This window comes from Oreochromis niloticus, linkage group LG5, assembly GCF_001858045.2.
Source record: "Oreochromis niloticus isolate F11D_XX linkage group LG5, O_niloticus_UMD_NMBU, whole genome shotgun sequence".
Taxonomy (NCBI): domain Eukaryota; kingdom Metazoa; phylum Chordata; class Actinopteri; order Cichliformes; family Cichlidae; genus Oreochromis; species Oreochromis niloticus.
In genome coordinates, this window is record NC_031970.2 from 33,513,994 (window position 1) to 33,540,857 (window position 26,864).

General features: G+C 40.3%; 2 protein-coding genes across 15 annotated transcripts in view; one reads left to right on the plus strand and one right to left on the minus strand.

Moving 5' to 3' along the window:
- cntn4 (contactin 4) overlaps window positions 1-15,596 on the plus strand; it is a 194,323-nt gene extending 178,727 nt beyond the window's left edge. For 2 of the 3 annotated variants that reach the window (XM_025907489.1, XM_005450133.4), the window contains 10 exons: window positions 2,225-2,345; window positions 2,725-2,883; window positions 3,709-3,858; window positions 5,537-5,607; window positions 8,486-8,720; window positions 8,989-9,104; window positions 10,033-10,219; window positions 11,764-11,876; window positions 11,957-12,125; window positions 12,478-15,596. In XM_025907489.1, coding sequence (XP_025763274.1) covers window positions 2,225-2,345; window positions 2,725-2,883; window positions 3,709-3,858; window positions 5,537-5,607; window positions 8,486-8,720; window positions 8,989-9,104; window positions 10,033-10,219; window positions 11,764-11,876; window positions 11,957-12,125; window positions 12,478-12,569 — 1,413 coding nt within the window. In that variant the 3' untranslated portion in view covers window positions 12,570-15,596. The remainder of the gene's footprint in view (window positions 1-2,224; window positions 2,346-2,724; window positions 2,884-3,708; window positions 3,859-5,536; window positions 5,608-8,485; window positions 8,721-8,988; window positions 9,105-10,032; window positions 10,220-11,763; window positions 11,877-11,956; window positions 12,126-12,477) is intronic. The other variant, XM_005450135.4, reaches the window with a different exon arrangement.
- Window positions 15,597-19,855: 4,259 nt separating this feature from the next.
- LOC100695288 (band 4.1-like protein 1) overlaps window positions 19,856-26,864 on the minus strand; it is a 104,510-nt gene continuing 97,501 nt past the window's right edge. For all 12 annotated transcript variants that reach the window (XM_025907494.1, XM_025907492.1, XM_019358597.2 and 9 more), the window contains 4 exons: window positions 26,006-26,101; window positions 25,373-25,453; window positions 25,163-25,279; window positions 19,856-23,402 (listed from right to left, as the gene is read on the minus strand). In XM_025907494.1, coding sequence (XP_025763279.1) covers window positions 23,397-23,402; window positions 25,163-25,279; window positions 25,373-25,453; window positions 26,006-26,101 — 300 coding nt within the window. In that variant the 3' untranslated portion in view covers window positions 19,856-23,396. The remainder of the gene's footprint in view (window positions 23,403-25,162; window positions 25,280-25,372; window positions 25,454-26,005; window positions 26,102-26,864) is intronic.

Below are 26,864 nucleotides of genomic sequence, written 5' to 3' on the forward strand. Positions count from 1 at the left end.
ATATTTGATGACTGAAAAATCCAACATATCATCTGATTGTTTTTTTTTCTTTTAGATGCTAAACATGAACAGATTTCTCGTTCATTTGATATGTGTAGCTATTTATGAGTCCTTGCTAAGATAATACGACAATGCAGTTTAAAAATAATCTTGTTTTGTGGTCACATGTTTGTGGCATTTCAACTTGGTGCCAAGTGTTGGCCAAACTATACAGCATCAATGCTCCTAAAATGGTTGAAGGGTGTTTCTCCCAAGTCTGCTATTATAAAGTTTAAATACCAATAAATTGGCAAATAGCTAATATTGGCCTCTAAAAACACCAACAGTGTAGGCTTTATCCCTGGAGCACAAGCTGAAGTTATCCCCCATTCCCCGATCACGATATGATGGCAATAACTGCAGCGTAAATGGCCAGATATTGACGTTTCCACATGCAGTCAGACCCCCTAATTTTAGTTTTATATTTGTATTAATACAACAAAAAATTAAATGAAAATAGAGTACCAGATAGATGTCAGTTAATTACATCTATCAGCAATATAAACACAGAAGACTAAAGGTTCATCCACACAGGAAGTGATTCATGCAGCACTTTGTAGCTGATAGTTGCTTCCTAGCAGACATCCTGCTAGCAACCAACTATCTTTGTAACTGTTGAATGTATTGTCTGTCAACAGCACCTTTCACTCTCATTGGTAGTCGAGTTGGACAAAGTTTTGTGTTCCCAGCAGTTATTTCACTCAGTGTAGCTTTAAGACTCTGTATGTCATCAGCTTTCTGTTATATCTGGTTGCCAAGTAGCTTCCTGTGTGGACAGTTGCTAAAAAATTGCTCTTTTGGTGAGACAACAAACTAATCTAACAACAAGTGAGAACAGAAATAGAACTTGTCCACAAATAGTTCCGGATGACATCCAAACTGGAGTGTTCGGCTGTGTTTGTGCCCACCTCGCCAAAACACTGTTGTATGTAACTTCAGGAATGCTAATATTTGCTAATGTGCTAGCATGCTAACGGCCAATGCCATGGCTTAGCTGTAGGGTTTGTCCCACGAGAGAGCATCATTTCAAATTCTGTTTATTGTCACACTCCAGCTTTGACAGCATATATTCCACATAAGCTGAGGCGCATAATGAATAATTAAAACTCAAACCTTGTTGAGCTTCATGGAAGAATCCTCATTTTATTAGCACCACTGCTACATAAAAGACATTGATTTATTGCCCAACCCCCTTCAGAGATTTCATTGTATAAAAGATCCAGATGTGACTCTGAAGATTAATTGGTACATCAATATTATACTTATTCTCTTAGCAGGGTCATAATAAATTCAGCCGCAGTGCAGAGGGAATGTTTGTATCAAGTGTATTATTTATGGGCAAAAAAAAATTGCTGCCTGTGGTTTATTTTAAAAAGAAATTTACATACATGCAACCAGTCTCAGTGAGCTCCTGTATACTTTATAAAGTCCGCAGCTTATACCTCAGCATGCCATGCACTGTTTTGAGTTGGAGGGGTTTTTTCTCTTTTAGCTAAAAAATGCAAGACTCCTTTAAAAACTGCAGGCAATACAGAGGAAAAAAATCCAATGCAGAGGTGTTTTTTTTCTTTCTGTTTCCTTTATGATTTAGGTGTTCCTATGATCGTGATTTACAGTCTCCCCTCCTTAATAAATTGCTGTTCGTCTACACTTATATTGATTAAGCTACCAGCCACTCCATAGAATTCTTACTGCCACTGTGCCACATATTTCCGCCATGTCCAATTTATCACAGAACCTGCTCAGCTCTGCTCGGGTAAAATGATAATGTAGGAGAGGGAATTGCAATTAGAGATGGAATGAAAGGCCCTCTTAAAGAACTAACTATTAGACTAGCCATTAGGCTGCGCTGTATAACTGAAGCGGCTCCATACTGCAATTCAAATCAAGCCATTAGAGCAAGTACATTTTTGTAATCACAGGGATAAAACAAATGCACGGTGCGCACATGGTATAGAGAGGTATTTCTTTGTGCTTCTTTAGAATAAAGATGGAAAGTGGGAGTGTGGAAATATGAATTCCTTTTTGAAGATATGAGAACAAGCTTTCTGTTTGGCTTCCTTTGTTCCCGCGTGGCTACAGAAAAAGTGAGTGTTGAATTGGAATCACAATAGCAGGTTGCTTACGGAACTCCTGTGCTTGTGTGTGTGTTCGTGCGGATGATTGTGCATGCATTGAATGACAGCAGCATTCGGCGGGAGACATTATGATTCGGAACGTCCAGCTGAGGCATGCTGGGAAGTACACGTGCGCCGTGCAAACCAAGGTGGACAGCATTTCCGTGGCTGTTGACTTGGTCGTCAGAGGTGAGTCACCATAATAACTGTGATTTAAATAATTCACAATCTACCTGAAGAAGACTGGGCTTTGTCAGTGATGCATGTTTACTGTGACTGGTTGCACTTCACTGACGAAGGAATAAAGGGAGAGAAAATTGAGGCGAGTGGAAATTTCTCTCTGGAAGGTTTAAAGGAAATTTACTGTCTAATTAGACCCAATAGCTCCCAAAGGTTTCACACTGAACTGACTTCGCTGCAGTAGCCTCAGGTGCTAAAACCACTGCCACACTCTCTACCATCTTTCCATCTTTTCCTGATTTACATTCCCTCCCTCCCCTACCTTCTTCCTCCATCTGTCTCTCTATCTTTCTGTTCTCTTTCCTGCCTTGGCTATGCCATCTATCAGGTCCCCCAGGGCCCCCCACCAGCATCCAGGTAGAAGGAATCACTGATACCACAGCCTCTCTGTCCTGGAGGCCTGGTCCTGATAATCACAGTCCAATTACGGCATACACCATCCAAGCCAGGACACCATTTTCCCTTGGGTGGCAAGCTGTCACCACAGGTAAGCTCTCTCCAACCAGCTGTGGCCTCCTCCAGTCACCTGGAGGGGGCCACTCTTCATCATGCCTCGGCTGTGAAAATATTGAAGATGTAATTTTTACCCCAGCATCAATTGTAGTGGGACCATTGACTCCCATTTTATCGCTCTCTTGGGAATCCTGAAACATGGATCTCGTCCTGATGATGAAGCTTGTTGCCACGGCTGTAATTTGATAGTGCAGTTAAGTAATGGGATCGGTGTAATCTTTGCCCACATCCTTTATGGCACCCTTAGCATTTACGCATGATTGGCGTAATGTGCTTTTATCTCGTTCTATTGATATTTTTGTGAATTAGGACACTTTTATCAAAGGTGGTTTTACTAGCTTCATCGATTTGCCAAGCAAGGGTCATAGATTTATAACAGAAATACAATGTGACCTTGTAGGGGCTCAGAACCCAGAGGAAGAAAATGAGTTTTTGCCTTTTTAACTGGAATCATTTTTATTATATTTTTTTCGTTTCCAATATTCAGTCCCTTACAGCGATTCTGGTGTTTTGCTTGTTTCAGCTGACTTAAAAACTACACAGTGCCATGCATGCATTATTAAAGAATTCAACAAAGATCACCAAATTGGCAATTTAATGGTCAATGTATTTGTTTATGTGCATTTTTTTTAAATCCTTATGCGTCCTTGTGTGGTGTTGGACCTGTGCTGTGTAACTACCATGTCTGTTAGCCTGGAGGATAGCATGCTACTGATGCTTAGCTGAGACACTCCAAGAACACGCAGCCACACACATTCATGTGTTGAAACTGAAGAGGGCACTGTGTGTTTTCTGCCAGTTCCTGAGGTGGTACGGGGCACCCGGCTGACAGCTACAGTAATAGACCTGAGCCCTTGGGTAGAGTATGAGTTTCGAGTCCTTGCGAGCAACTCCATCGGGACTGGCGAGCCCAGCAAGCCATCCAAACAAGCAAGGACAAAAGGAACATGTACGTACTGAATCCGTTTTAAAAACTGACCAGGATACATATCATTTACCCAACTTTCTGAATTGTTTAGGGAATACGTCAGTATTTTTTGGAAATACTGTTCCCAAAATGTTCATTAATGCTGGAGGAAGGGAAACCGTTAGCCTTGTTCTGTCCATACATAAGTGAAGTTATCCGCTAACACTAGCAAGCTTGCTTGCATGATAAACTCAAGGGTGGAATCACTCCAAGCTCCAAAGTCCATCAAAGAAAAAAATGCATTGTGATTTCCTGTGTCACCAGCCCGTTTTCACTCCCGAGGCGTAACATCCCGACGATTTGTCACATCCCGTGGCATTCCTGAGGAACGCGAAAGGTCACCTTCCACGTTCTTATGCTACGCGCCGGGTTATGGATAAAATCTAGTAGAATGATGCTCCCGCGGTAATACACGTTCCATCCATGTATTCCAGCCCTAACCCTAACCTTATCCCTAACCTTAACCAGCACTTTAATGATGTTAAATAGTGTTTTCCAAAGCGATTTTAATAAAATGAACAAACATGTGTAGATTGATTCCAAACGGTTCTCATGTTTCCTCATTTTTTCCGATCTTGTCATTTAGGGATGTGTTGGGTGCCTGGAAGCGTAATATGTTGACGATTTGTCACCTAGTGTAAAATATTACGCTTTGGGAGTGAGAATGTGTTGGTGTCACAGCACCTGTCAAAGTGGCCACACCCCAACTCCACTTTCCAGATTGGTGATCGGCCGCCATAAATTTGTTATGAAACTATCCATAGATGTCAGAATCTTTTTTTTGTGGTTGGCTGTAAAGACACTTTTTAACACTGTTTAGTTGGGCGTTTCAACATGGGAGTCAATGGGGATGAGCACGCCTTTGGAGCCAGGCTCAAGTGGCCATGAGAGGAACTGCAGTTCTTGGTACTTGTAGTATGTTGGCTTCATTTTTCAGCCTTGGTGCCTGCTTATTTCCACCACATAATTCCCACCCAAGATGGACTTTTTGTTTTCAGTCAAGCATATGTTCATTAGTCAGCTTGACTGGTTCTGTTAGATCTTCTTACATCTGGGCAGAGTTTTTTCACAACTTCTGCCTTTAGTTCAGTTTTTTTCCGTTTTTGGGATTAATTTTTTCAAGTAACCTTTGACAAGTAAAGGGTATAAGCATATTTTGTAAAATGTCAACCAATAGGCTGTCCTGATAGGTGGAGCGCATACCAAAAAATGCTCCCAGGAGCTCCCGGTTTGAGTCCCAGTGGGCAAGACATTTGCTCCGTGTCGTTCCCCCTACACACTGCTCTCTACACACCTGTCCAATAAATGTAGAAATGCTAATAAATATCATAGAAAAATAAAATACAAAAACCTTGAATATACAGTCAGTGTGCTGGATATCATTACTGCCTCAAAAGAAAATGAAAGTCTCATTCAAATTGCAAAACATCTCTAAAAGCTTCTTTTAGCAGTTTAACAAGTGTAGATTCTTTACGTGTTCCCTTTTTGACTCGGTGATGGGAAGTTTGCTGATGTGGGTAACGGAATGCTGAAGTTCAGGCTTGTCAAACACTTACCTCTCTTAGCAATTTAGGATTTGCTGGAAGGAGCATTATTACATGTGCCTTTGCAGTATCATGTGAAGTCAACCCAGCTAAGCTGATCTGTCTTCTTCCTTTAGCTCCGAAGGTCACACCAGCTAATGTGAGCGGAGGCGGTGGCAGTCGCTCCGAATTAGTCATCACATGGGAGGTAAGCAAGCTTGCTCAAGACCCCTCCACCCATGGAGGAGGCAGCCAGACGTCATTATTCTCTGTGGATGTGGGCCTCTGTTTCATTAATAACAGCTGAACGGCTTAATGTATGGCATTTCATTTTTAAGAACAGAAAGGCAATAACTGCTGCTGTCACCCTGGGGGAGAGAAAAATGCTTTTGAGGTTTCAATAAGATAATTAAACTCAGTTGTTCCTTCGAAGTTCCGGCTTTTTTCTGTGATTATTTTCTCTCTTTTCTCCTCTTTTCTTTATTTTTCCTTTTTCGTTCTCTTTCTATTCTCATTTCTACAAAGCCCCCCGCATATCAGCCCGGCTCCAAAAACATATATTTGTTCAAGCTGCTGCTCAGAATCATCAGCTCCTGCTGTGAACCATTTCACTGTTGATGTTTCAGTATGCACAAGTGTGGTTAAAAGGTAACTTCCGCTAAGTGAAGCCCCTGTTTTGCCTCAGCCCCTGAAGTTCTTTATGCCATTCTGTTTTCACACAAAAGCAGGGGCAGCAGGTTGTTCATAACATTAACTATTCCTTTAAGAAATAAAGAAAAGGCCTCTCCCCCAGGGTAACAGCAGACATTTCTATTCACATGGCTGCAACCCAGGGCCTAGAATACAGTTCAAGATATGAATGAAGGTCTGCGTCAATGACACACACAACTCTATGTTGGTCAGCCATCATAGAGGCTACTGTGGTGCGTTTGCCTAGAGTTATCCAAAACGCCAAAAGCACCTGATTACCATGACTCTTTACATACAGTTAGTTAGGGTTGGGGTTGGGTGGAGGAGGTAAATCTCAAAGGGTAAACTGCTTCAATCTGCCCAGTCTAGACCTTTGTCAAGTATTAACACTTTAAGTTCATTTGACCATAGACAATATAGGAAGAGTTTAGTTTCCTTTAGTTGAGTACTAAACAGTTTTGGTTAGAAGACTTTGAAGGATTTCTTTGGACTGTTGTTTTTTCCAGGGTGGAACACAGCATATATTACTAATGATTTTTACAAAATAAGAATTGGATGCTCAGGTTTGAATTTCTTTTGGATTTTCTCTAAACTATACAGAGTAAAAAGTATATATACTTCAACTATATGCATAGACCCCACGTATATTTGCTTAAATGTTTCTTAGCCAGTTGGACCTTGACCAGATGCTTTTGGTAGCCATCAATAAGCTAATGTTAGCCTGCTTTTATACATTCCAAAACCAGTTTTAATGCATTTTTGGAATAGTTGCCCTGTTGGAACACCCAATTGTGTCCAAGTTTTATCCATCTAGCAGTTGAGTGGAGGTAAAGTGGAATAATTTTGACATAGTCCTCCTTCTTCATTGCTTGATCCACGTTATGGACTGTACCAGTACCACTGGCAGTAAAAGAAGGCCCACAGCATGATGCTGTCACCACCATGCGTGACAGTTGGTTCAGGATTCTTAGGTTTAAAAGTTTCACCTTTAGCTCAAGCTTTGTATTGTCTGACATTAAAACTTTTCTCCAGAAGGAATGTGGACAAATTTAGTTAATTTCAGTTAGAGCTGGACTTATTTCTTAGTCAGCAACCTCTCAGTCCATAGCGATGTAAAACGTAGTTCACAATGGACAGTGACACTTTCAGCAGGTTCTAGCTCATGGCAGGCTTGAGCTTTGGTCATTTTTGGCTTGTTTCTGAACATCTTAACTAACTTCCTCTCATCTGAGGGTCACAGTTGGGTCTTCATCCAAACCTTGGCAAACTGGTGAAATAATTACATAAATAAATACTTCTTTTCAACTCTCATCTATTTATATTGAATTAAAAGACAAAACATTACCCTAGGATTGATACTTTTCACCTCATAAATGTATAAATGCTTAGGCAATATCAGTAGCAAACGCTGTGTACAGAATAGGCTTTAAAGTTTCATTTTTTTCATATCTGCTACAGGTGACCCTGAACCCACCATTAGTTATGATGCCAAACTCACTAAACTCTTACTTACTAAGCTCAACGTATCAAAAGATACATAGAGCACAAAAGATATGCTCTCTGTATTGTTTAGTAGACGAGAGTGAAGAGGTTGTGAATATGCACTGTACTGTATAAATAACACTCAATTGAACTGAATTTAAATTAAATTCTAAGAGGTTTTTCACATTTTTTTGTAAGTATCAAAGAAACACTGCATAATATAGACCATTTATTGTATTTAATGGTTACCTCTACTAACTGCAGAGGAAAATCAGCAAACATAAGAGAAGATGCAGTTTTGCTATGATAATAATAAAATAATAACAAAAAAGTTGAAAACAAAGAGGGTTCAAGAATAAATCCCTGAGGGACACCACAACGTATTAAGGTCTGTTTGTTTCTGTCTGATTAGTACTGTTTTTACTTTTTTTTATACTGTTATTATTTTATTATAGAACCTTTAAAAGCTTTGGGTGGTCATCATGAATGTCTGGAGACCATAAACACTTAATCTAGCAGTTTTAACAAGTTTTATCGAGACAGTAGACCCTGCTTCTCTCTAGACAAAAAAAAAAAAAGATGTGCTCTATGTATCTTTTAGTAGACCAGAGTGAAGAGGTTTGGTTTATTCACTAGAATAATGGAGCTATAAATATCTGAAGCTACGGCTATGTTATCATGCTGAGTGCTTTGTACTGTGTAATGGATGTGTCTACTTATAGTTTTTGTGTGTTCAACATGTTTTATTTGAAGACAAGCATTGCCTAAAAAACTGAAAGCCTCGTGTTTGACCATATTTCATGGCATCCTCACATGGCAACTGTAGTTAAAAAATAAAATTTAAAGACATAGAGTTGCAATGTGTTTATTTTCCTTTCTTTTGCAAGTGCTTACACAGTGTTATTTTCCTGCAGCCTGTTCCGGAAGAGCTGCAGAACGGACCGGGCTTTGGCTATGTGGTGGCTTTTCGACCCCATGGCGCCACAGGCTGGATGCAGGCAGCCGTACCCTCCGCTGAAGCATCCAGATACGTCTTTAAAAATGAGAGCATTCAGCCCTTCTCCCCTTTCCAAGTCAAGGTTGGGGTTTACAACAACTTGGGAGAAGGGCCATTTGGACCTGTTACCACTATCTACTCTGCTGAGGAAGGTGTGTATGATTTGGAGTAGATCTGCATGTCCAGCTAGCAGTAATTCATCACTAAAAGACTGAGTCAGTCCTCCTTTCTTTAAATGGCAGCAGCAATCTCGCAGGCAGCCTTCTTCTATCAGCACTCGCAGGCGTCTTCAGCATACTTTCCTCCCTCTGTTGTTCTAATAAAAAGAAGCCGCTTTGAAACTTTTTTGATGTTCCCTCTTTGAGGGGTCATCAAAGCGCAGTACAACTTCTAAAATCAGTCTTTACACATTAACTCCAGAGCCTGGCCGAGCGCCCACCAGGGTCCGCGCCAAGAGCCTCTCTGCGTCTGAGATTGAAGTTTCGTGGAAAGCTCTGCCCTGGAACGCCAACAAGAAGAGAGTGCTGGGCTACGAGGTGAGCTCTGATGAAATACCTTGTTTGTGTGAGTTTGAGTTTCCCCTTGGATGCGTTTCCTGTTTGTATGCGTGTGTGCGCACACATGCCAGCTAATGCTGTACAATCTTGTTCTCTTCTATTATTGATGAGTGTTCGAGACTTATGTACCTTGGGCGTACGAGATAATAGCTCGCTGCCTGCATAATGGTCCAGCCGAGTCCCAGGCCTGTGGGTTTGGTTGTGTTTCTCTTGTTGCTTACCTAAGTACTGTAACCACCCTGATTAGCGTGCTGATGCAATACTCCAAGGGATAGAATGTTTAGCTTTTAATCCACACAACATAGCAAGCAGTGGCTCTGCAGACTTTCTCCGTCAGTTCTTGTCATTTTAATTCTGCTCATTGTTGAAATCCAAGATGTGGACAAAGACGTTTTCGTCGTCGGACTGCGTAAAATGCCAGAATTATAAATTGTTGACCACTCAAAAGCAACAGAGGAGCAGGCCCTCAGCAAACCATTCCTGTGAGGAAAGGCAAATTATAATTGTGCTGTCAAGCATGCCCGCTGTTTCAGCCCTGACAAGCAGGGTGACAAAGAAAATCTGTTATCAGTGGACGTTGATGGCAGGGGATTTTTATGGATTCTTTCACTTTTTTATTGTTTTTTTTTTGTTTCCCCACTTTTGCATATTTGAACTCAATCTGTACAAACACAACTTAAAAAGAACACACATCTGCCCGGCACAACGGAGGAACACAGTTCACAAGCTGCACAAGGTGGCATGCTGCTAAAGCTTGTTTTCAGACCGTTCACAGCTTCCATCCAGTTGAGTTCACATCTCCCTGTTTCCAGTTTGCACCTCACTGACAGGGTGTAACAGAAAGCTTTTAAGGTGTCCATCGTGTTTTCTGCATTCACGTCTGCGGTTCTGCCTTGTTGCTTTTCAGCTGAGGTACTGGAGTAGAAGTGAAAGGGAAGACACGGCCAGCGTGCAAAGGACTGTAGGAAATCAAACATCTACTATTATCCGCGGGGTGAAAGGCAGCACCGCATATTATGTCTCAGTGAGGGCGTATAACACTGCAGGAACTGGGCCTCCCAGCACCACCGTCAACGTTACCACCAAAAAGCCACGTAAGTATGGGATCAAATTAGAGCCTGCAAGAGATTAATGGCTGGCTGAGTTATATTGGGACTAAACTCAGATAAAAGGGGGCCTATTTTAACCTGAATAGATCTCTATAGTAACTTTCACTGATCATATAGCCCGGTCCAGAGCAGGTTATCTTCAGAGTTTCAGTTAAATATCAGCTAGAATCAGTATGCTATGCTCTTTTAGGGATATACAGATTATTTCAACTGGTTACCAATATCCCACTGAGCAATTTTCTGCTGATTAGAGGTCTAAATATGCATCAAAATGATACACAGCCATAAAATTGGGGTCATGTTGGCTCAGACGTGAAAGTCTGATAGATGTCTATGTCACCCTCGACGTTATTTCAACAAACAAACACATTTATTTGCATTTTTTTTGCATGCCACATTTGATTGTTTTACAAAATGATCATGATCAGACCCCAGGTACACAAAGGACACTGATTTAGTATTACGAATATGAAATCAGTATTTTCTTTATTGAAAAAATTGTTCATTCCATGCATGCATCAGTTATGCAACTGCTTACTGCAGTTCAGGGTTGCCAGGGGGTTTGAGCTTGTTCCAGCTGTCATAGAGTGTATGCATATGTACAAAAGACGGCAGAGTTATTAGTTTGTTTCATCTCATCTGAGAAAAGGATGTGTTTCTAGTATGCATCATCGTTTTCCAGGTTTTCCTCATCATACTTCTGTCTGGTTTAAAGTTGCAGAAGAGTTTTTCTCGATCTCCAACCTCGAGTACATTCCTGCGCAGAGTTCTAGTGATTGTCATCTTTGAGAGAACAATTCCTTACTTTGCAAAGTCATTCGCTGTTGTTTTGGCAGTTATTCTATGGTCTTTAGACACATCTCTCACTAATTTTCTTTCGAGAATCTTTTAAATCTTTTAGAATTTCTTGATGATACTTCTCCTTCCAGCTTTATGAGCATCAACAAGTCTAAATGGATTTCTTTTGTTTTTGCCATGATGCTTTCTCAAGTGACAGCTCAGACTCTTGAAGAAGTTTTATACTCTGTGTAAATTGGAAGATAACCCTCAGTTTGAACTTGATTTTACAAGCTTTGAGAATTACAAAGTTAAAGCACATCTTTGTGCATATTGCACAGCAGTGGTTTGTGCTATGGACAGAAATAATATGGGAATAGTTCATGCTTTCTAAAGAACCTATGGCTCCGACATGCCATATTGACTTTTTTGAATGTGAACAGTTTCCGATGAGTGTGAAATAGAATGATTATTTTCTTTGTTCTCTTATTTCCAAAGCTTGAGAGGACAATTTAATAAAAAAACCAATATGACTTTTCTTATTGCCTAGGATTAGACATAGACTTAGTTGGTTGGGGTCATCAACAATGCTTACCTCAGAGAGTTAACCAAATCTTCATTTTGTTTTATAGAACCAGCTAGCACAAACAAAGCCTGGCTATGTTACAGTTGCTTCACAGTACACCCGTCTGATCAGTGTGCCACTGCTCAGCTGTCATTTTAAGGTAAATGATGTGTTTTTGCTCTCTCAGCACCCAGTCAACCACCAGGTAAAGTGGTGTGGAACACGTCGAACTCCAAGATTATACTGAACTGGGAGCAGGTCAAAGCCCTGGAGAACGAGTCAGAGGTCACTGGTTACAAAGTAAGCACCCCGACGCCTTTTCTTTATTAGAAAATTCTGTTCCGTGCCACGCCGCCTTGATTCGATCTTGTCTTCTTCAGGTGCTGTACAAGAAGAATCGACACAGTCGCCCCAGCGTCATGGAAACAAACACCACCTCTGTAGAGCTGGCGCTTCCTACTGACGAGGATTATATTATCCAGATAAAGCCATTTGGTGAGGGAGGGGAAGGCAGCAGTAGCAGGCAGATCACCATCCCAAGGATACCAGGTCAGTGGAGAGCTAGTTAGTGTCTCCCACGTGGCTGAGCTGAATAATCCCCTCCCCTGCTGCTGTCTTGGCAGAACAGATTAGCTGCTCCAAAGCGACAGAGACTGGGGAAATAATGTTCTACATTTGACATTTATGTAATTACAACTTCTACGTGACACCAAAAAGTATGTAAAGTAAAGCACTCTATTTAGAGTCCTTTCTGTGCCTCACTCTGCTGCTCAAGGAGTAAGATGAGAACATATTTTTGCTAAAGCAGGTTGAAGAGGCGTCTCTTTAATAAGAAAAAAGTGGAAAAAAACTTATTTCTCTAATAGACTAACAGCCTTGTTCTTTTCAACACCTTTTCCAGGCCCCAACGCAGTCGGCTCAGCATCCAAGGTCTCCACTCTATCAGCACTAAGCACAATAGCACTGTCTTTCACAGCGCGGACATCTTTATGACAAACGTCTCGCAGCAGGCGTTGCATCTGATGTGAAGACGGCGCTCCGGCAGAACGCAAACAAAGCCCACTCCGGTGTAACTAGATCCATTCATTTAGATTTTAGAAGCAAAAGGAAGACGCCGAAGGAAAAAACAACAAAAAAAGACAAAAAAAACGCCATTGACATAACAGAGAAGGGGTCCCCTTCAGTGCCCAGGCTAAGTAAAGGAGATTGACCGATGTCGTGACTATGTTGTTACCAAAGCAGCTTTCATAAGAAAAAATAATCAGAAAAAAATGTCTTATATGCATCTTTTTGTATGACACGTTGAGCTTTTATAGATTTTCTTTTCTTAAATAAATTTAAAGTCTGTCTGGGCGTATTGGGTGAGAACATCTGCATGACAAGCAACATCAAATTTTCCAGTCTGGAGGTTAAGAATGTGATTTGACAGATCTTTGTCTTCTAAAATAAGATACTACTTGTGACTTTGGTTCCAGCACACCAAAGTGAGGTTTTTTTCTTCATTTCTGTTTCTGCACTATTAAAAAAATGCTTCTCTCAAAGGACTGCATCGACAGCTTTGGCATATGCTGCTATTAATCCCAGTTTGTAAAGAGAGAACTAGCATTAGACTTTACATGTTAATGCTTTATCATTCTAGGAAAGTGACTTTGGGTCATCTTGAAATATCAGATAATGCTAATAGGCACTAAGCTTGGAAGGTTTTGTCAAAGCAGTGACATGAAATGTGAACACTGAAAGCGTTATGAGTTGCAATCATTCCTCCTGTCCAAAGATGGCTCCACTGCAGCCTCATGTTAGCTTAATCTACACTTGTGCTAAAGTCCGACATGAGGTTCTGGTCTGATTTGTGCCGTGTTCAGGCCACACAGTTATTTTAATAAACATACTCAGTGTGTCACGTTAAAAGATTCCAAAGTCAGAAGTTCTTATATGTTGTTTTTTTCTGAGTCAGCATTATTTGGAGGGCTAAATTATCAGCAAAAGCTAGCTTGATTAGCAAGCAAACCTAAAATGTACGAGTATAACGCCCCTAAAACTGACCATAATTAAACTATAACTACTTGGAAAAGCTGTACCTCACACCAAGCTGTATCCTTTTTTTATGAAAATCCTACTCAGAGTTCTCTCAAAAGCCACTAACACCTCAAACATGGTTGAGGAATCCAGTTCAGTGACTGAATTAACGAAGGTGAAGGCTAACAGGCTGCTTGGCCAGGCCACATCCCTAACTTTAATCCAGAAACAAAATCCAGACATGTAAGCTATGAAAATAGTTCGCCCCAAATACAATTTTTATAAACTGTATATACCAAGCTTTTTAAATAGCAGCTGTAAAGAAGTTAATTTAATTACTCCAGTTGAGCATTTTAATGCAAAACTCTATGGGAACTTACTGTCTTTTGGAATCAGCCTCAAGTGAACATTGAAGGAGAATTGCATGTTGGTTGTAAGCTATCCAAGATGCAGCAATAGTTTTTTGTCAGCTCTCATTCACTCAACTGGCTGAAATGTCCCTCATAACCATGCTACATCTTTCTGGCCATGGTACTTTCATGCTAATATCCTATAGTCTTAACCTAGCACTGACTAAATGTTCTTTTTATGTACCAGTTCCCTTGTTTGTGTCGCCTTGCTGTGCTGCAGCAGTTTTACTGCTATGATGACAAAAAAAAACCTCCACGCTAATACCTGGACTTTGCTAACTGTAGAATGCTGAAATGTCACATATGTTTCTGCTGAACTCTAGAATTCAGTCTAGGACCACAGATCACACTGCAGTTGCACTTGGAAGAGATTTTTCACAGCTGGTATGGACAGAAGGAATGATCAGAGGGAGCAATAACTGTTTATTTCTACAGCGTGGGTCTAAATCCCATCATCTTCGATGCTAAAGCATTAGCATATTAGCATGCCACGTTTTTGGTGCCAGTCCCTTGAGGGGTCAGGTCACCCAACAGCTCCCAAAATGTCGATGAAGTACTTAAAGCCATCCACGTGATAATTGCCGACTTTGTAACCAGATGTAACATCGAGCTATCATTGAGAGCTTCTCCCCTGGGTTCCTCTATCATGGCCGTTTAACAGTAATGGGAACCGGACCCTTGTGGCTGTCTCATGCTCCTCATTCTTTAAGTTAGCCCTGTGTCTAGAGCTATTCTTTGCCTTCTGTGTGCCTCATCATATGTTCAAAATCCTCAGGTCCTTAAAGAGCCTTAACTTATCATATGTATATCAAAAACATTAGAAACATAGGACTATGAAGCAGCCGTGGTGATGTTTACATGCAGCTTTGTGGATAGAAAACTGTATGTAGTGAGGGGGGCCAGCATCCTTTTCCTGATGTTACAGAGGTGAGTTTGAATGGCATTCTGCTGTTTCGCATGGGATATTGGCAATATATGAGGCCTGGTGCATTTTTATAGGTGTGTATTCTTAATAAAAAAGACAATGCTGCTGATCTTTTCCTTTTTCCCATTGTCTCCTGATGCCATCTGGGGCTGCTGTGCTACGCAGAGTACAGTGCAGTCTGTATGTAGCTTGTAATCCAGTTAAGTAGTTTGTAGTACGTTGAAGGGAAGTGTACTGTAGGCTACTGGGTCTTGCTCAGAATCATGCATCGAGAAATGTGTAATATACTGTTTTGTACACTTCAGATCATTTATATAAAAGAACCTTTCTAAAGAGATGATTTACTTGGTTTTTATGTATCAACTCTGTTTCATACTGTAGCTAACTGTTGCTCAGCATGACTGTAATTTGTCCTCTCCTACGTCCATTTGCAAAACCGACTGAATGGCTTAAGGACCCTACAAGGTTCGTGCATCTGATAAGTTTGTGTATACTGTGCGTGTACCATGAAAACTGAACCACGATCAGCCCAATGTCGATGCTTCTGTCTCAGTCAGCCCCTCTGAGATGTACTGGGTCTTCTGTTCATATACGCGCCACAGGAGAGTTTCTTCTGTTGCTGTTTGTTGTTTATACTGTGTTAATAAAGATTACCGATTTATAGAACAATGCTGAGCGCTGCTGGTGCATCAATATGATATCAGCCTGCATGACATATTGCAAGAAAGTGCCCCTCTTGAACTCTTTTCTGTGATACACCTGCACCATTTCATAGGTTTCATTACAATGTGCCCTGAAGGCAGGTAAAATACTAGGACTTCATTCAGTGTAGTGCAGTCAGACTCGGGACATCTTCACACTACAACTATGATAAAATGTGCCAATAGCACTTATCATTAATACTAATAATCTGGAGAAGAAGCACAGGAATTGCCTACCCAAGTTGCAATTTCTCCTCCAGGACGTCTTTTTTTGATTCTCTTTATTAATCTATTATTCTTAATTTATTTATTTTTTTAGCTTATTTGCAAGGCTTGGGCCTGAGTTTGCATGTTCTGCTTTTTTTCCAGGCGCTCTGATTTCCTCCCACAAGCTAAAGACGTGGATGTCAGGTGATGGCTCAGTCACACTAGAGTAAGAATAGGACTGCAACCTCACAGCTATGTAAGATCAGTGGCTGTCCAGTGATTGCACTGAATTCTTTTACAGTCGGAAACCAATTGCGAGTACCTGCAGTAACCGACTGGTTGACCAGAGGATGACCGTGCAACACCCTCAACCTATGGGTGACCACTTTGAAGCAACTGCACAGATCACCTGGTGGGAGGCAACCTGTCTCCAAACAGTTGTAGTCTGACTCAGACTGACTCCAACTGCTAAATGTCTCTTTGCAATGGGGCTTAATTCAACTGGTTGTGTTGCAGTTTTATATGAAAGCAAGGTTGCAGTTAAGCCTTTGTCCTGCAGCAATCAAATCGCCATTTGTGAATTAATTTCTGCTATAAATCCATGAGGTTCTGGATGGACTTTTTTTTTCTCTTTTTGGGGGCGGGGTAATAATTTAGAATACATTTTTACAAGATAGTAGAAGAGACTGGAAAGGAGGGAGAAGGAGCATGCACATTCAAATCTGTAGTAATCTTTTGGCAAATGGGTCAATCGCTCAACCCATTGAGTTATATGGGTGCCCAGACCTGCCATTTTTGATGATCTAATCACAGTTAGATCACAAATCGATCTAAAAGCACTTGACACCAATCAATCATCCTATTGTCATCACCGTCTTTATGTAGTAAAGTTGCTTTGAAGACGGCAGCTGACTGAAAGTGTCCATGGCACAGCAGTAATTTTGGTTATGTCATGGTCTCCACCCACTATTTTCCCTAGTGTGACTGTAGCTTAACTGGTGACTGTGATAAGGTTGAATGTGTGGATGTGAATGTGTAACTGTGATAGCCCTGTAATAGCCTGTTAACCAGTCTAGGTTGGAGTGGAAAAAGAAAGAAATGCAGGTTTTTGCTAAATAACAAAAACAATTACACAAATGACAAATCTGCAGCACTTGTGTGATGCTGTCAGGATGGAGCAAAATTTCTGAGGAATGTTTCCAGCAACTTGTTGTGCAAAGAATTAACACAGTTCTAAAGGCAAAAGGGGGTCTAACTCGATATTACTAAGTGTAACTAATAAAGTGTCCAGAGATCGTGCATATGCGTGTTTATATATATCCTGGGACAAACAGTCTAAAAACAAGTATGATGAAGGAATTGTGCCATCCAATTCCTCTTCTCTTTATATCTCAGAAAGGAAAAACATGACATGTCTCATATCTCATGTGGAAAAATAACCAGAAACACAAACTGTATACTGTATGCGTGAATTGGGCCCTGGCCTTTTAATAGTATAATATACAAAATTGTTCAACTGAAAGACTACGGTACATTAAATCTGGGTGTTTTAGATGTCAGCCTATCCAAACAGGATTTTGCTGGTCTTCCTGAGAAGGTGAGTGCATGCAAATCTAAATTAGCAACATTGTATTGTACAATATGTCACATGAATTTTGAGATTTTTAAATAAGTACTGCAGTATTCATATTCATCAAATATCTGGTTTGTGCATAGTGAAGGATTTCATACATGTCAGATATCTAGCTTTGGTGCATTAATATACAGTATCTCAAAACAGGATACATCAAAGATAGAGTTAATATGCAAAGAGATCAGGGAAAAGACTTTCAGTGGATTAAATATTAGAATATTGTGTAAATGTTTCATGGATGGAAATCCAAAGTTGGGATTTTTCAGCGTCCAGTCTTGTCCGTTTACAGAGATGTGTCAACAACAGATCCATCAAAGGTCCAGTGTGCATTCTTCCGTATATTGTCTGTATCTGTGATGAATACAAAGGTATCACTTCCTTAGATCATACCAGATTTTAGGACTTTTATTCCAGTAATGGAGGGTGAGTAACATCCCCATTCTATCTTTTGTTAGTTTCAGGCCACCATCCTAGGCCGCCCTAGAAGGACCAGCAGCTGTGAAAATAGCTGGATAGATGAATGTACTGAATCATGCTGGAAATATTTTATTTTTCTCTCCTAGTTCAAATGTTTTTATATCAGTGTTGCACAGTTGACAAGGCTGTGCCCTCTGCTGTTTTGTGTTACCCACTTTATAAAATATATCACTAATAGGAATAGCTATTACTTTATTTGTGAAATTCTTTCAGGCATTATCAAACACCATCAATCCATTACCTCTAGCTGCATATCCAATATTAAGGATGCCAGCTCAGAAACCTTAATATTGAAGGGGGACTGGAGCCTAGACAGATGATCATGGAGCAGGAGGTGGAGTACGCCTCAGTCGATTCACCAGTGCATTGCAGGGCTAACAGAGAAAGACAGCCAACCACACAATCACACACTCTTAAATCCACACATATGGACAGAATCACCACTTAACCTGACTTTGGACTGTAGGAGGAAGCCAGAGTCCCCAAAGGCACCAGGTGACCTTGACTGTTGAGCCTTCCTGCTTGCCACTGTACCAATCAAATACCAGTGACAAATAAACATGTATTTTGTAGAGGACTGCATAATAGTTATTCTTGACATACTTTACATGGACAAATTGATTTCACCTTCTAGCAGCGCTGACATAACTCTAAGCGGTATCCATTATTCATTCGTTATTTATTTTGAGTAAACTGTGCAGACCTAGATCCTTCAATTCCCATCATCCAACATGTTATTGTCGCTTAAATTCCAATTCTAATTATATTAGCCCTTAATGACAAAAAAAGTCTCCTCAAGTTGCTTTATATTAAATACTGGAGGTAAACACCCTCCAATAATACAAGGAAAACCCCAACAATCAAACAGCGCTAATGGGCAAGCACTTGGTGAAAGTGGAAAGGAAAAACTCCCTTTTAACAGGAAGAAACCTCCAGCAGAACCAGGCTCAGGGAGGAGCAGGGCCATCTGTTGTGACCAGTTGGGCGTGAGGGGAGGAACACAGGATAAAGACACACTGTAGAAAAGAGCCAGAGATTAATAATAACTAATGATTAAATGCAGAGTCGTGTATAAAAACCACTAAAAGGTGGAGGCTCCGCCTCCCATCCTACTTTTAAATATGATAGGAACCACAAGTAAGCCAACAGTCTGAGAGCAACGTGCTCTATTGGGGTGATATGGTACTGATTAATCAATACCTGCACTGAAACCTTAATATAAATGTGCAAATGCCAGCTGGTGATATAAATCTATATTAAAGCTGGTAAAAAAAAAACCCCCAAAAAACAAGGGGCACGGGGTGAATTAAGACATAAGTGGATTTCTGTAGCAGCAGTGATAGGCTCTGGTATGGGAAAAGCTAAAAATAAATAAATAAATAAATAAACCTGGGAAACAGACATAGTTATCTACCCATCATGGGCAATTAGAAAAAACAATCTGTGCAATAAGACTGTATGTGGGCAAAAAAAACCAAGAATTTTGACTTAATTGGCTTTCCATACCAGCAAAGGCTAAACTATTGTGACTTGTAAACAGGTAAACAATGTGAAGACATTGTGCAGATGTTTCGCAGACTAAAATATACTGATCGTGTTGAGCATGGTTCTTTGGTTTCAGAAATCCACTAGGTGGCACTAAGAGCACCCAGAAACCCACTGCAGCTCCTTTTTACTGCATGTACTGAATGTGGCCACAAGATGGCAATACAGTCCAAGGCTGTTTCCATCATATTCACTCCAGCAAGAATCCTTCACTACTCTGGTGTTACAAAAGAAGCCCTTTATTTCACAAGCTGAATTGTTAATGTATGGAAATATTCAAGCAACAGAAGGGGGAAAAAACAAACCAAACATTTCCTCAAGTTCAAATAGAAATCCCTCTCCCTTCATTACAGAATCAGAGACAGTTTTTGAATCATACTGAGACATTTATTTATGCATGTATGTTTTTTTTCCATTTAGACTGAATGCAAATACAGCAAATACACACCACCAAGCACTAGGGGGATGTAGAGCAAAAGGCAGTGGAGACTTGGAGGTGGAGGCTTTACAGCAGAGCAGTTTGATGGTCTTCACAGAGGGAAAAAAAAACCTCACATCCGTGATCCATACTGTGCTGGTTTTCTAAAGTTAATGGGGCCAAAAACATTTGTCATCACATTGAGGACCAACATTTCAGATTCAGAGAGACTCCTTTTCTCGCTGCCTTCAAAGTCATATTCTTTACAAGACAGTAATTCGCTTTCGAGACAGCTCCTCTTCACCTTGGGTGGAGAGGAGAGGTCGTTCCTCCATCTGCCTCGTGGTGATTAAGAGCACTTTCAGGCGCGCACTGATAATTGCTCCCGCGGCTCTTAACATAAGGCACCCATTCGCGTGACATTTCTATTGCACCGATGTCCTTCGGGTTCTACTTACTGCCTCGTCCCTCACCTAAAAACACATCTCTGCTCCTGTCAGTTTCTACAAAGTGTACAGCCTAATACACAGAAGTACTGATATTTATATATAAATACAGGTCCTCCATCCTCCAACTCGCCACCTCGTTACACAGCTTCTCTCCCGATGCCTACAGTTGTTTCTTTTCCATCAGTAGTGTGTCCAAACCTACAGCAAAGACAGGCTTTTTTCCCCCAGCAGGTTACAGTACATGTGCTGCAAATCATTGCAAGCAAGAGCCTTCTCAACAGTCCAGTGTCATATGACCAGGTAAAATAAAACAGAGCAAAACAGAATATACAAATCATCAGTTTTCTCCTGTTTTCCACAAACACCACCAACAGCAGGTCAACGGGTTCAAATCAGGGCAATGGGAGGATTAGATGAAAAGGGCAACAAAGCCATGGTCACAGGTGTTGGAAATATTCCTTCGAATGTCATTTTACAACTCCGTGTTGTTGGTTTTGGTTACGCTTTGATACACACGACAGTTCACAGTTTTCTCCCTTTAGAGGACACAGGATAAGAAGAATGTCTGCTTATTGCAAATCTCACAAGCAGTGCGAGTCACTGCTTCAGGTAACAGTAGCACGAAAAGTTAACAGTGACAGCAGGGATACAGGCTAACATGGGTCGGGCTCCGTTAGAGGGATTTGTATGTTTGACAGCTGATGCATAGTATAGTATTAAAGGTCACCCAGAATCTACGGATATACAATATGAGACAACCAGCACGCTGTGTGGGTGGAGGCCACTTAACGCATGACATACTATACGCTTTGTCTGTGATGCGAAACAGGGAGGAGCTCACTTTGACCACTCCTATAAATACAGACTCATAAACCATAACTTCAAAAAGTTAACCTGAAAACAAAACAAAAAAATTATACCGAAAAAGTACCCTTGTTCATCTTGTGTCTTGAACTCTTCAGGCTGTGTCTGCAAACATGCGCGCACAATCCAAGGACCAGTCGCTATTTAAAGAGCTGCTATGATCAGTGGTTTTATATTATGAGCTAATCAAAAAAGAAACCTGACTCAGTAGTTTCCTTAGCATGTTAGCCCCTTTCAGCTCACTGTTTCAGCATGGTTTCCGCTGCTTTTAATATAAACCCTCGCGCTGCTACCGTCTAAACATGACCCTGCAGTCGAGGTTAGCAAAGTTAACATAGTGGAGAATTTTACAACAAAACAAAATCCCTGAAGAAAAAAAGAAGAAAAGAAATCAAACCAGCACTATAAGAGTGCTGACAGCGATTAAGTATTGGAATTGAATTTATAGCCTGGCAGAAAAAGAGCTACAAATGAATGCTAATTCATGCTAATCTGGCTGGATGCTTAAATGCTAACATTTTCATTATCACAGATGTCGAAACGCGAAACTAGACTGATAAGACTGTCGTCATGTCGCCATATCATGATTATTGTGGTAAAAAAAAAAATCTTGATAGCAATATTATCTCAATAAGTAAAAAAAGTTTTGTCAATTTAAAGATAATAGCAATAATGCTATTGTTTACATTTTACCATAGCTGTTAAAGTCAGAGCAGTGATTTTTTTGCAAAAAATAAAGTCAAAGTACAAAGTACAGAGATGACGAAAGTCTAATTATAACTGTACAAATACACAAAAAAGAGCAATTACATGAATATTTATGCTGTTATAATATGTGCATTGCTAACGCTATATTAATATTTTTTAAATATCCCAGCTACCGCTAATACACGGTTATTACTAACGTTGATTTCATAGTTTTGTAGTTTGGGCTTGTTATGGTCTTTAAACGTGGCCAACATTAGTAAATCACAGCTGGTGGCTGTGATGTCAACATTGACATTTTGCAGCTCAACTTTACAATCTGGAAAACAAGCTCTTAGTTTTGAGCCAGCTGATTACAGCTCTGTCAGGGAGAATTTACAGCATGTTCACACATAAAGGCTGAAATGTCCAAAAACACAAGAGTGTCAAACAAACTCCCAATTGAAGTCAGTAAAGCAAGTAAGAAAAAAAGAAGTAAATATATATCACAAATAGAATATTATTTATATTTAAAATTTCCTCTGAAAACCCTAAAACTGTGACCAGCATCTCTTTGTGTTGGTGGTGAGCCGACAGCAAAACAATAACAGTGAAGCTGGACAAGGACAGTGACGCTTGTGTGTTGATGACTGGGACCAGTTCCAGCTGTCCTCTGAACAGTCAGTACAGTCCGTCCACCATTCATTGGCCTCGTGTATTTTACACTTTCTCAACGGTCCTCATTCCCACTTCTCCAGGGTTGCAAAGGCGGACATGTTCATGTGTGGTTTTTTGTTTTGTTTTCATTCCCTCTGCTATTTTTAATTGAATCATGCAGATTATAATCTTCTGATATTATACATATTTCATAAACAAGCAAACACTGAACATAAATTAGATCCTCTATAGATAAAAATGTAAAAAGCTAATAAGACAGCAGTTGATTATACCGAAGGTGGCATGGCTAGGAGATGGCCAACAAGCAAAAAAGGCTGGCTCTTGCCACTTTGGCACCTTCCCATCCCTACCCATACTACCAGCATTGTCCCCATACTTTCTCCCACCCCTCCTTTTCTCTAATAATAACAGCAGCACGGGGTAGACGTGTGACCCTTAAACACAAACTGTGAGAGGTGACACCTCACTGGTTCAAACGAGCCAAAACATGTTACATTAAATAATATGGAAGAAATGTGTGAAATCTTCCAATCGAAGATTTTTCGTCTTTCCACTGGAGGGTGGAGGGCTGGGATCGGCCGGGACGGGATGGGAGGCCGGGTCGGATCAGAGGCCGAGTCACAGTTGGTACGTCTAAAGGGAAAGGAGTGGAGGTCTACTGCTTCGTGGAACGCAGTCTGTTGTCGTGTTGGTGTGTACACAGTGGGGTAGAAAGTCCTCTTATCGGGTTGGTGGCATACTGCAGGGTGGGGCAGGAGACACACAGCTGGAGGATCCTCTCCTGTCCCCCGTCTCAGGAGCCACCATGTTCAATCAGGACTGCAACCACATGACAACACATACATAAAAAGATGTTTCGTGCTCGTGAGCATGTACACATCTGTTTTTCTTCTCTTTCTGCTCATTTTTCTGGTCTTTTTAGTCATTTTGGGGTCTGCCTGCCATAGAGTTGCATTGCTTTGAAGTAATTCTGCACCTTTGTGGCCATTTCTCTTTGTAGTCATTTTGCATCCCTCGTTTTATGTCTGCACATATTAATTTTACATTTATAGTCATTTTTCTCATTTGTGGTCATTTAGGACCTCTTTGTAGTTGTTTTGCATTTTTTTGTGCCATGTGTTGTCATTCTACATTAATACACTAATTTTGCATCTTTGTAGGATTCGTCTCTCCTTTTTGTTCATTTAAGATGTCTTTATATTGGTTTTGTATCTTACTACATCCCAGAGAGCTGAGCCCTTTTTCCATGGAGAACGTTTTACAAACTGACTTTTTTGGTTCCAGAACAGCTGATCAGTGTTACTTCAATCAGCTGTGAGTTCAATCACCCTCAGTCCATGTGAGTAGAGAAAGAACACCATTATCAATGGCACTACAACACCAGGATTCACTATAGCATTTATTAAGTATTTTTATCCAGTCATGGCAGAAATAATTTATGAGTTTGACAGAAAATAATCTACTTTAGTGTTCCCAAGTATAACCATTTATAACTTCATCTAATATTAGCCTTCACTGATAGATGATGCCTCTCATCTGTATAGCACAGAGCAAGAGTTAAATAATAGTATCAAATTTAACAAAAAAAAACATCTATTCTAGTTCCATTTGTTTGATAATGTTCTGCATCTTTTGTAGGCGTCGGGTTTATTACTCTTTTCTTCTCAATTAATATTTATTGTATAGTTAGATGTTTTGTATCTGTTTGCAATATCTTTCTTTCTGTTGGTTGACAATTTGCATCCCTATTTTAGTGTTTCTCATGGTTATTATGCACATCATTTAGCAGTCGATGTATGTCTTTCTATGTCTTTTTGTACATAATTTGCATCCCTTTGTAGTACTTTTGCATTTTTTGGTAGATTTTTCTGCAACAGTAGAAGTGCTTTGTAGTCACCCTGTCTCAATATAGCTATTTTCACTCTTTTTTGTCATTTTGAATCACTTCATATCACTTTGTGTCTTTCTGTCATATTTGCATCTTACATTTCTAACTTCTTGCCTCCCTTTGTAGTGTTTTGGCATCTCTTTTTAGTTATTTTAACAGTGCCTTGAATTTTATTTTTCTCTTTAGTAATTTGGAACCGTTTTCATTTTGTTTTCATTTCTCCTTTGTAATGTGTGTGCATCTTTGGCATGTCTAAACCACTTTGTATCTTCTTGGTCATTTGGTCTGAATCTGTAGTTGCATTATTATGTAGGTACTTGTCATTTCTTTAAGATAATTTTTCATCCTTCTATAGTCCCGTTACGTCTTTACAATAATTTTTTAATATATAGTTATTGTCATTTGGCATCCCTCTGTAATCATCTCTTATCTCCTTTGTAGTTATTTTGTATCTCATTTTGATGTCTAGTTGCTTTATTTCTCTCGACAGTCATTTCCCAGCTGTTTATAATTGTTTTGCATTTCTTTGGATTAGCTTTGCACCTTAGTGGCCCTCTGTACTTGTTCTGTTTTTGTAATCATTTGGTTAACTTTCCAACAAAAAACCTTGAGTCTAAGCATAGGCTCTGTGCCTGTCAAGTGCTTGAAGTAATCCTTAAAAAGTACAGAGTTTTTGTAACAAGATATTTACCTCTGCTTTCTGTTGTAGCTCCTCAGTGGGCGACTCTGTTTCCCTGATAACCACTGCTTTTGTCACCAGCATGTCAGGATGCTGCTGCTTTGCCTCTTGGATTGCCATGGCAAGTGCCTAGGGACATAAAAACCATCAACACAGGTGTCGTAACCCTCTCATCCGAACTCCCAGTGCTTTGCGAGGGTTTCTGTGAACAGTGTCTCTCACCTGATGTTGGTCCACATCATCATCTCCTGTGATTATAATCCTCTTCTCGATCCTGGTCTCTGAGTAGCCTCCTTTCACAGTCTGTTGAATACAGAAAGAAGGAAATTTAATGAATCATATAAAATGACACAAAAGAAAAAGCAGCAGTGTGTTGTTATTGTAGTCTATTTTATCCATGTCCTCCTTCCAAAAATCTCTCTCCAATTTACACAGATCCATTCAGTTTATTTAGTGTGTTAGCTTTTTTAACTTTGAAGTGTTATAAAACTGGCCTCCTGTAAAACTAAATGTGTGTTAATGCACTAAAAGTCTTGATGACGTGGAAACACACTGAATCATGTTGTCTAACAGTGATTCAGTCCTAATAGAGCTGCAGGGAATAATGATTTGTGTTATTAGTATTCATGTAAAGCCTATCAGAGTCGATCACCTTATCAAAATATATTGTTAACATATTAAATACATTTTCCTGTTATTAATTAAGAAGTTAATAAGTTAGGAAAAGAACAATGATATATTTGATCTTCTAGTCCAATGTATCTATAAGGACGGGTAACACAGACAAAGATGTGATGGCGCTGACCTAATGCTTCGGCCATCAAACTGTAACCATAGGAACTCACGAAGTGTTACCTTGGTAACTTGCGTCGTGGTTGCTGAGGTGACGCTCTCAGCAGTGATGGTCAGCGGGGACACAACGGACTCTCTCCCCTGGGTGCTGGCTTTTACCTGCAGCACAGTCATTAGAGAGCAGTTACACACAAATGGACGGAGCCAACGGCAAAAACATGCTTGGACACAACGTGTACCGCTCTGCCAGCCTTGGGGGGTCTCGGCCTCCTGGGATGTAAATCAGAGATCTGAAATCTGTTAACCGTTATCAGAGTTTCTGTGCACCAGATGCCCTGGTCAACAAAACTCTCTTTAACAGCTGTTGGTAATAATACAAGCCACTGACAATGCTGATGTGTGCAGAAACAATTTGCTTTCTCTGTGTTGTAAAAAAATATATTCACTAACAGCTGTTCTTGTAATGTTTTTCACTTAGAAGTACATTCTTTGCGCCTAATAAACCAGTGAGTCTCATCATAGTGGACTGTGCATAACAACAAAAATTCAGCTCCACTGTCTTGAATGACAGTTGGTAACGGCAGTCCTTGTTCTGCTCTGCAACGCCGCTGCACCTGCTGCAGGTACTCCAGCAATTAGATTTCCAGAGCAGAACTTAAAGTTGCTAGCTGTAGCCACGCCAGTAAGAAAGAATGAGATGGGATGTGTCAATGGTAACCGATTAGCAACAACTGAACTTTCAAAATAAGAGCCAGAAAATTGTTCACTAGTACACTGATCACATTTTTTACGCCAATGAACAAAAAATTTGCACAATATACTCGCATGGCTTGTAAAGTCAAGGGGACAATAAACACAACTGTTAGTTCTATTAATGAACTCTAATGTTTTTAGCCAGCTATGGGTATTTCAGTGTCGTGAG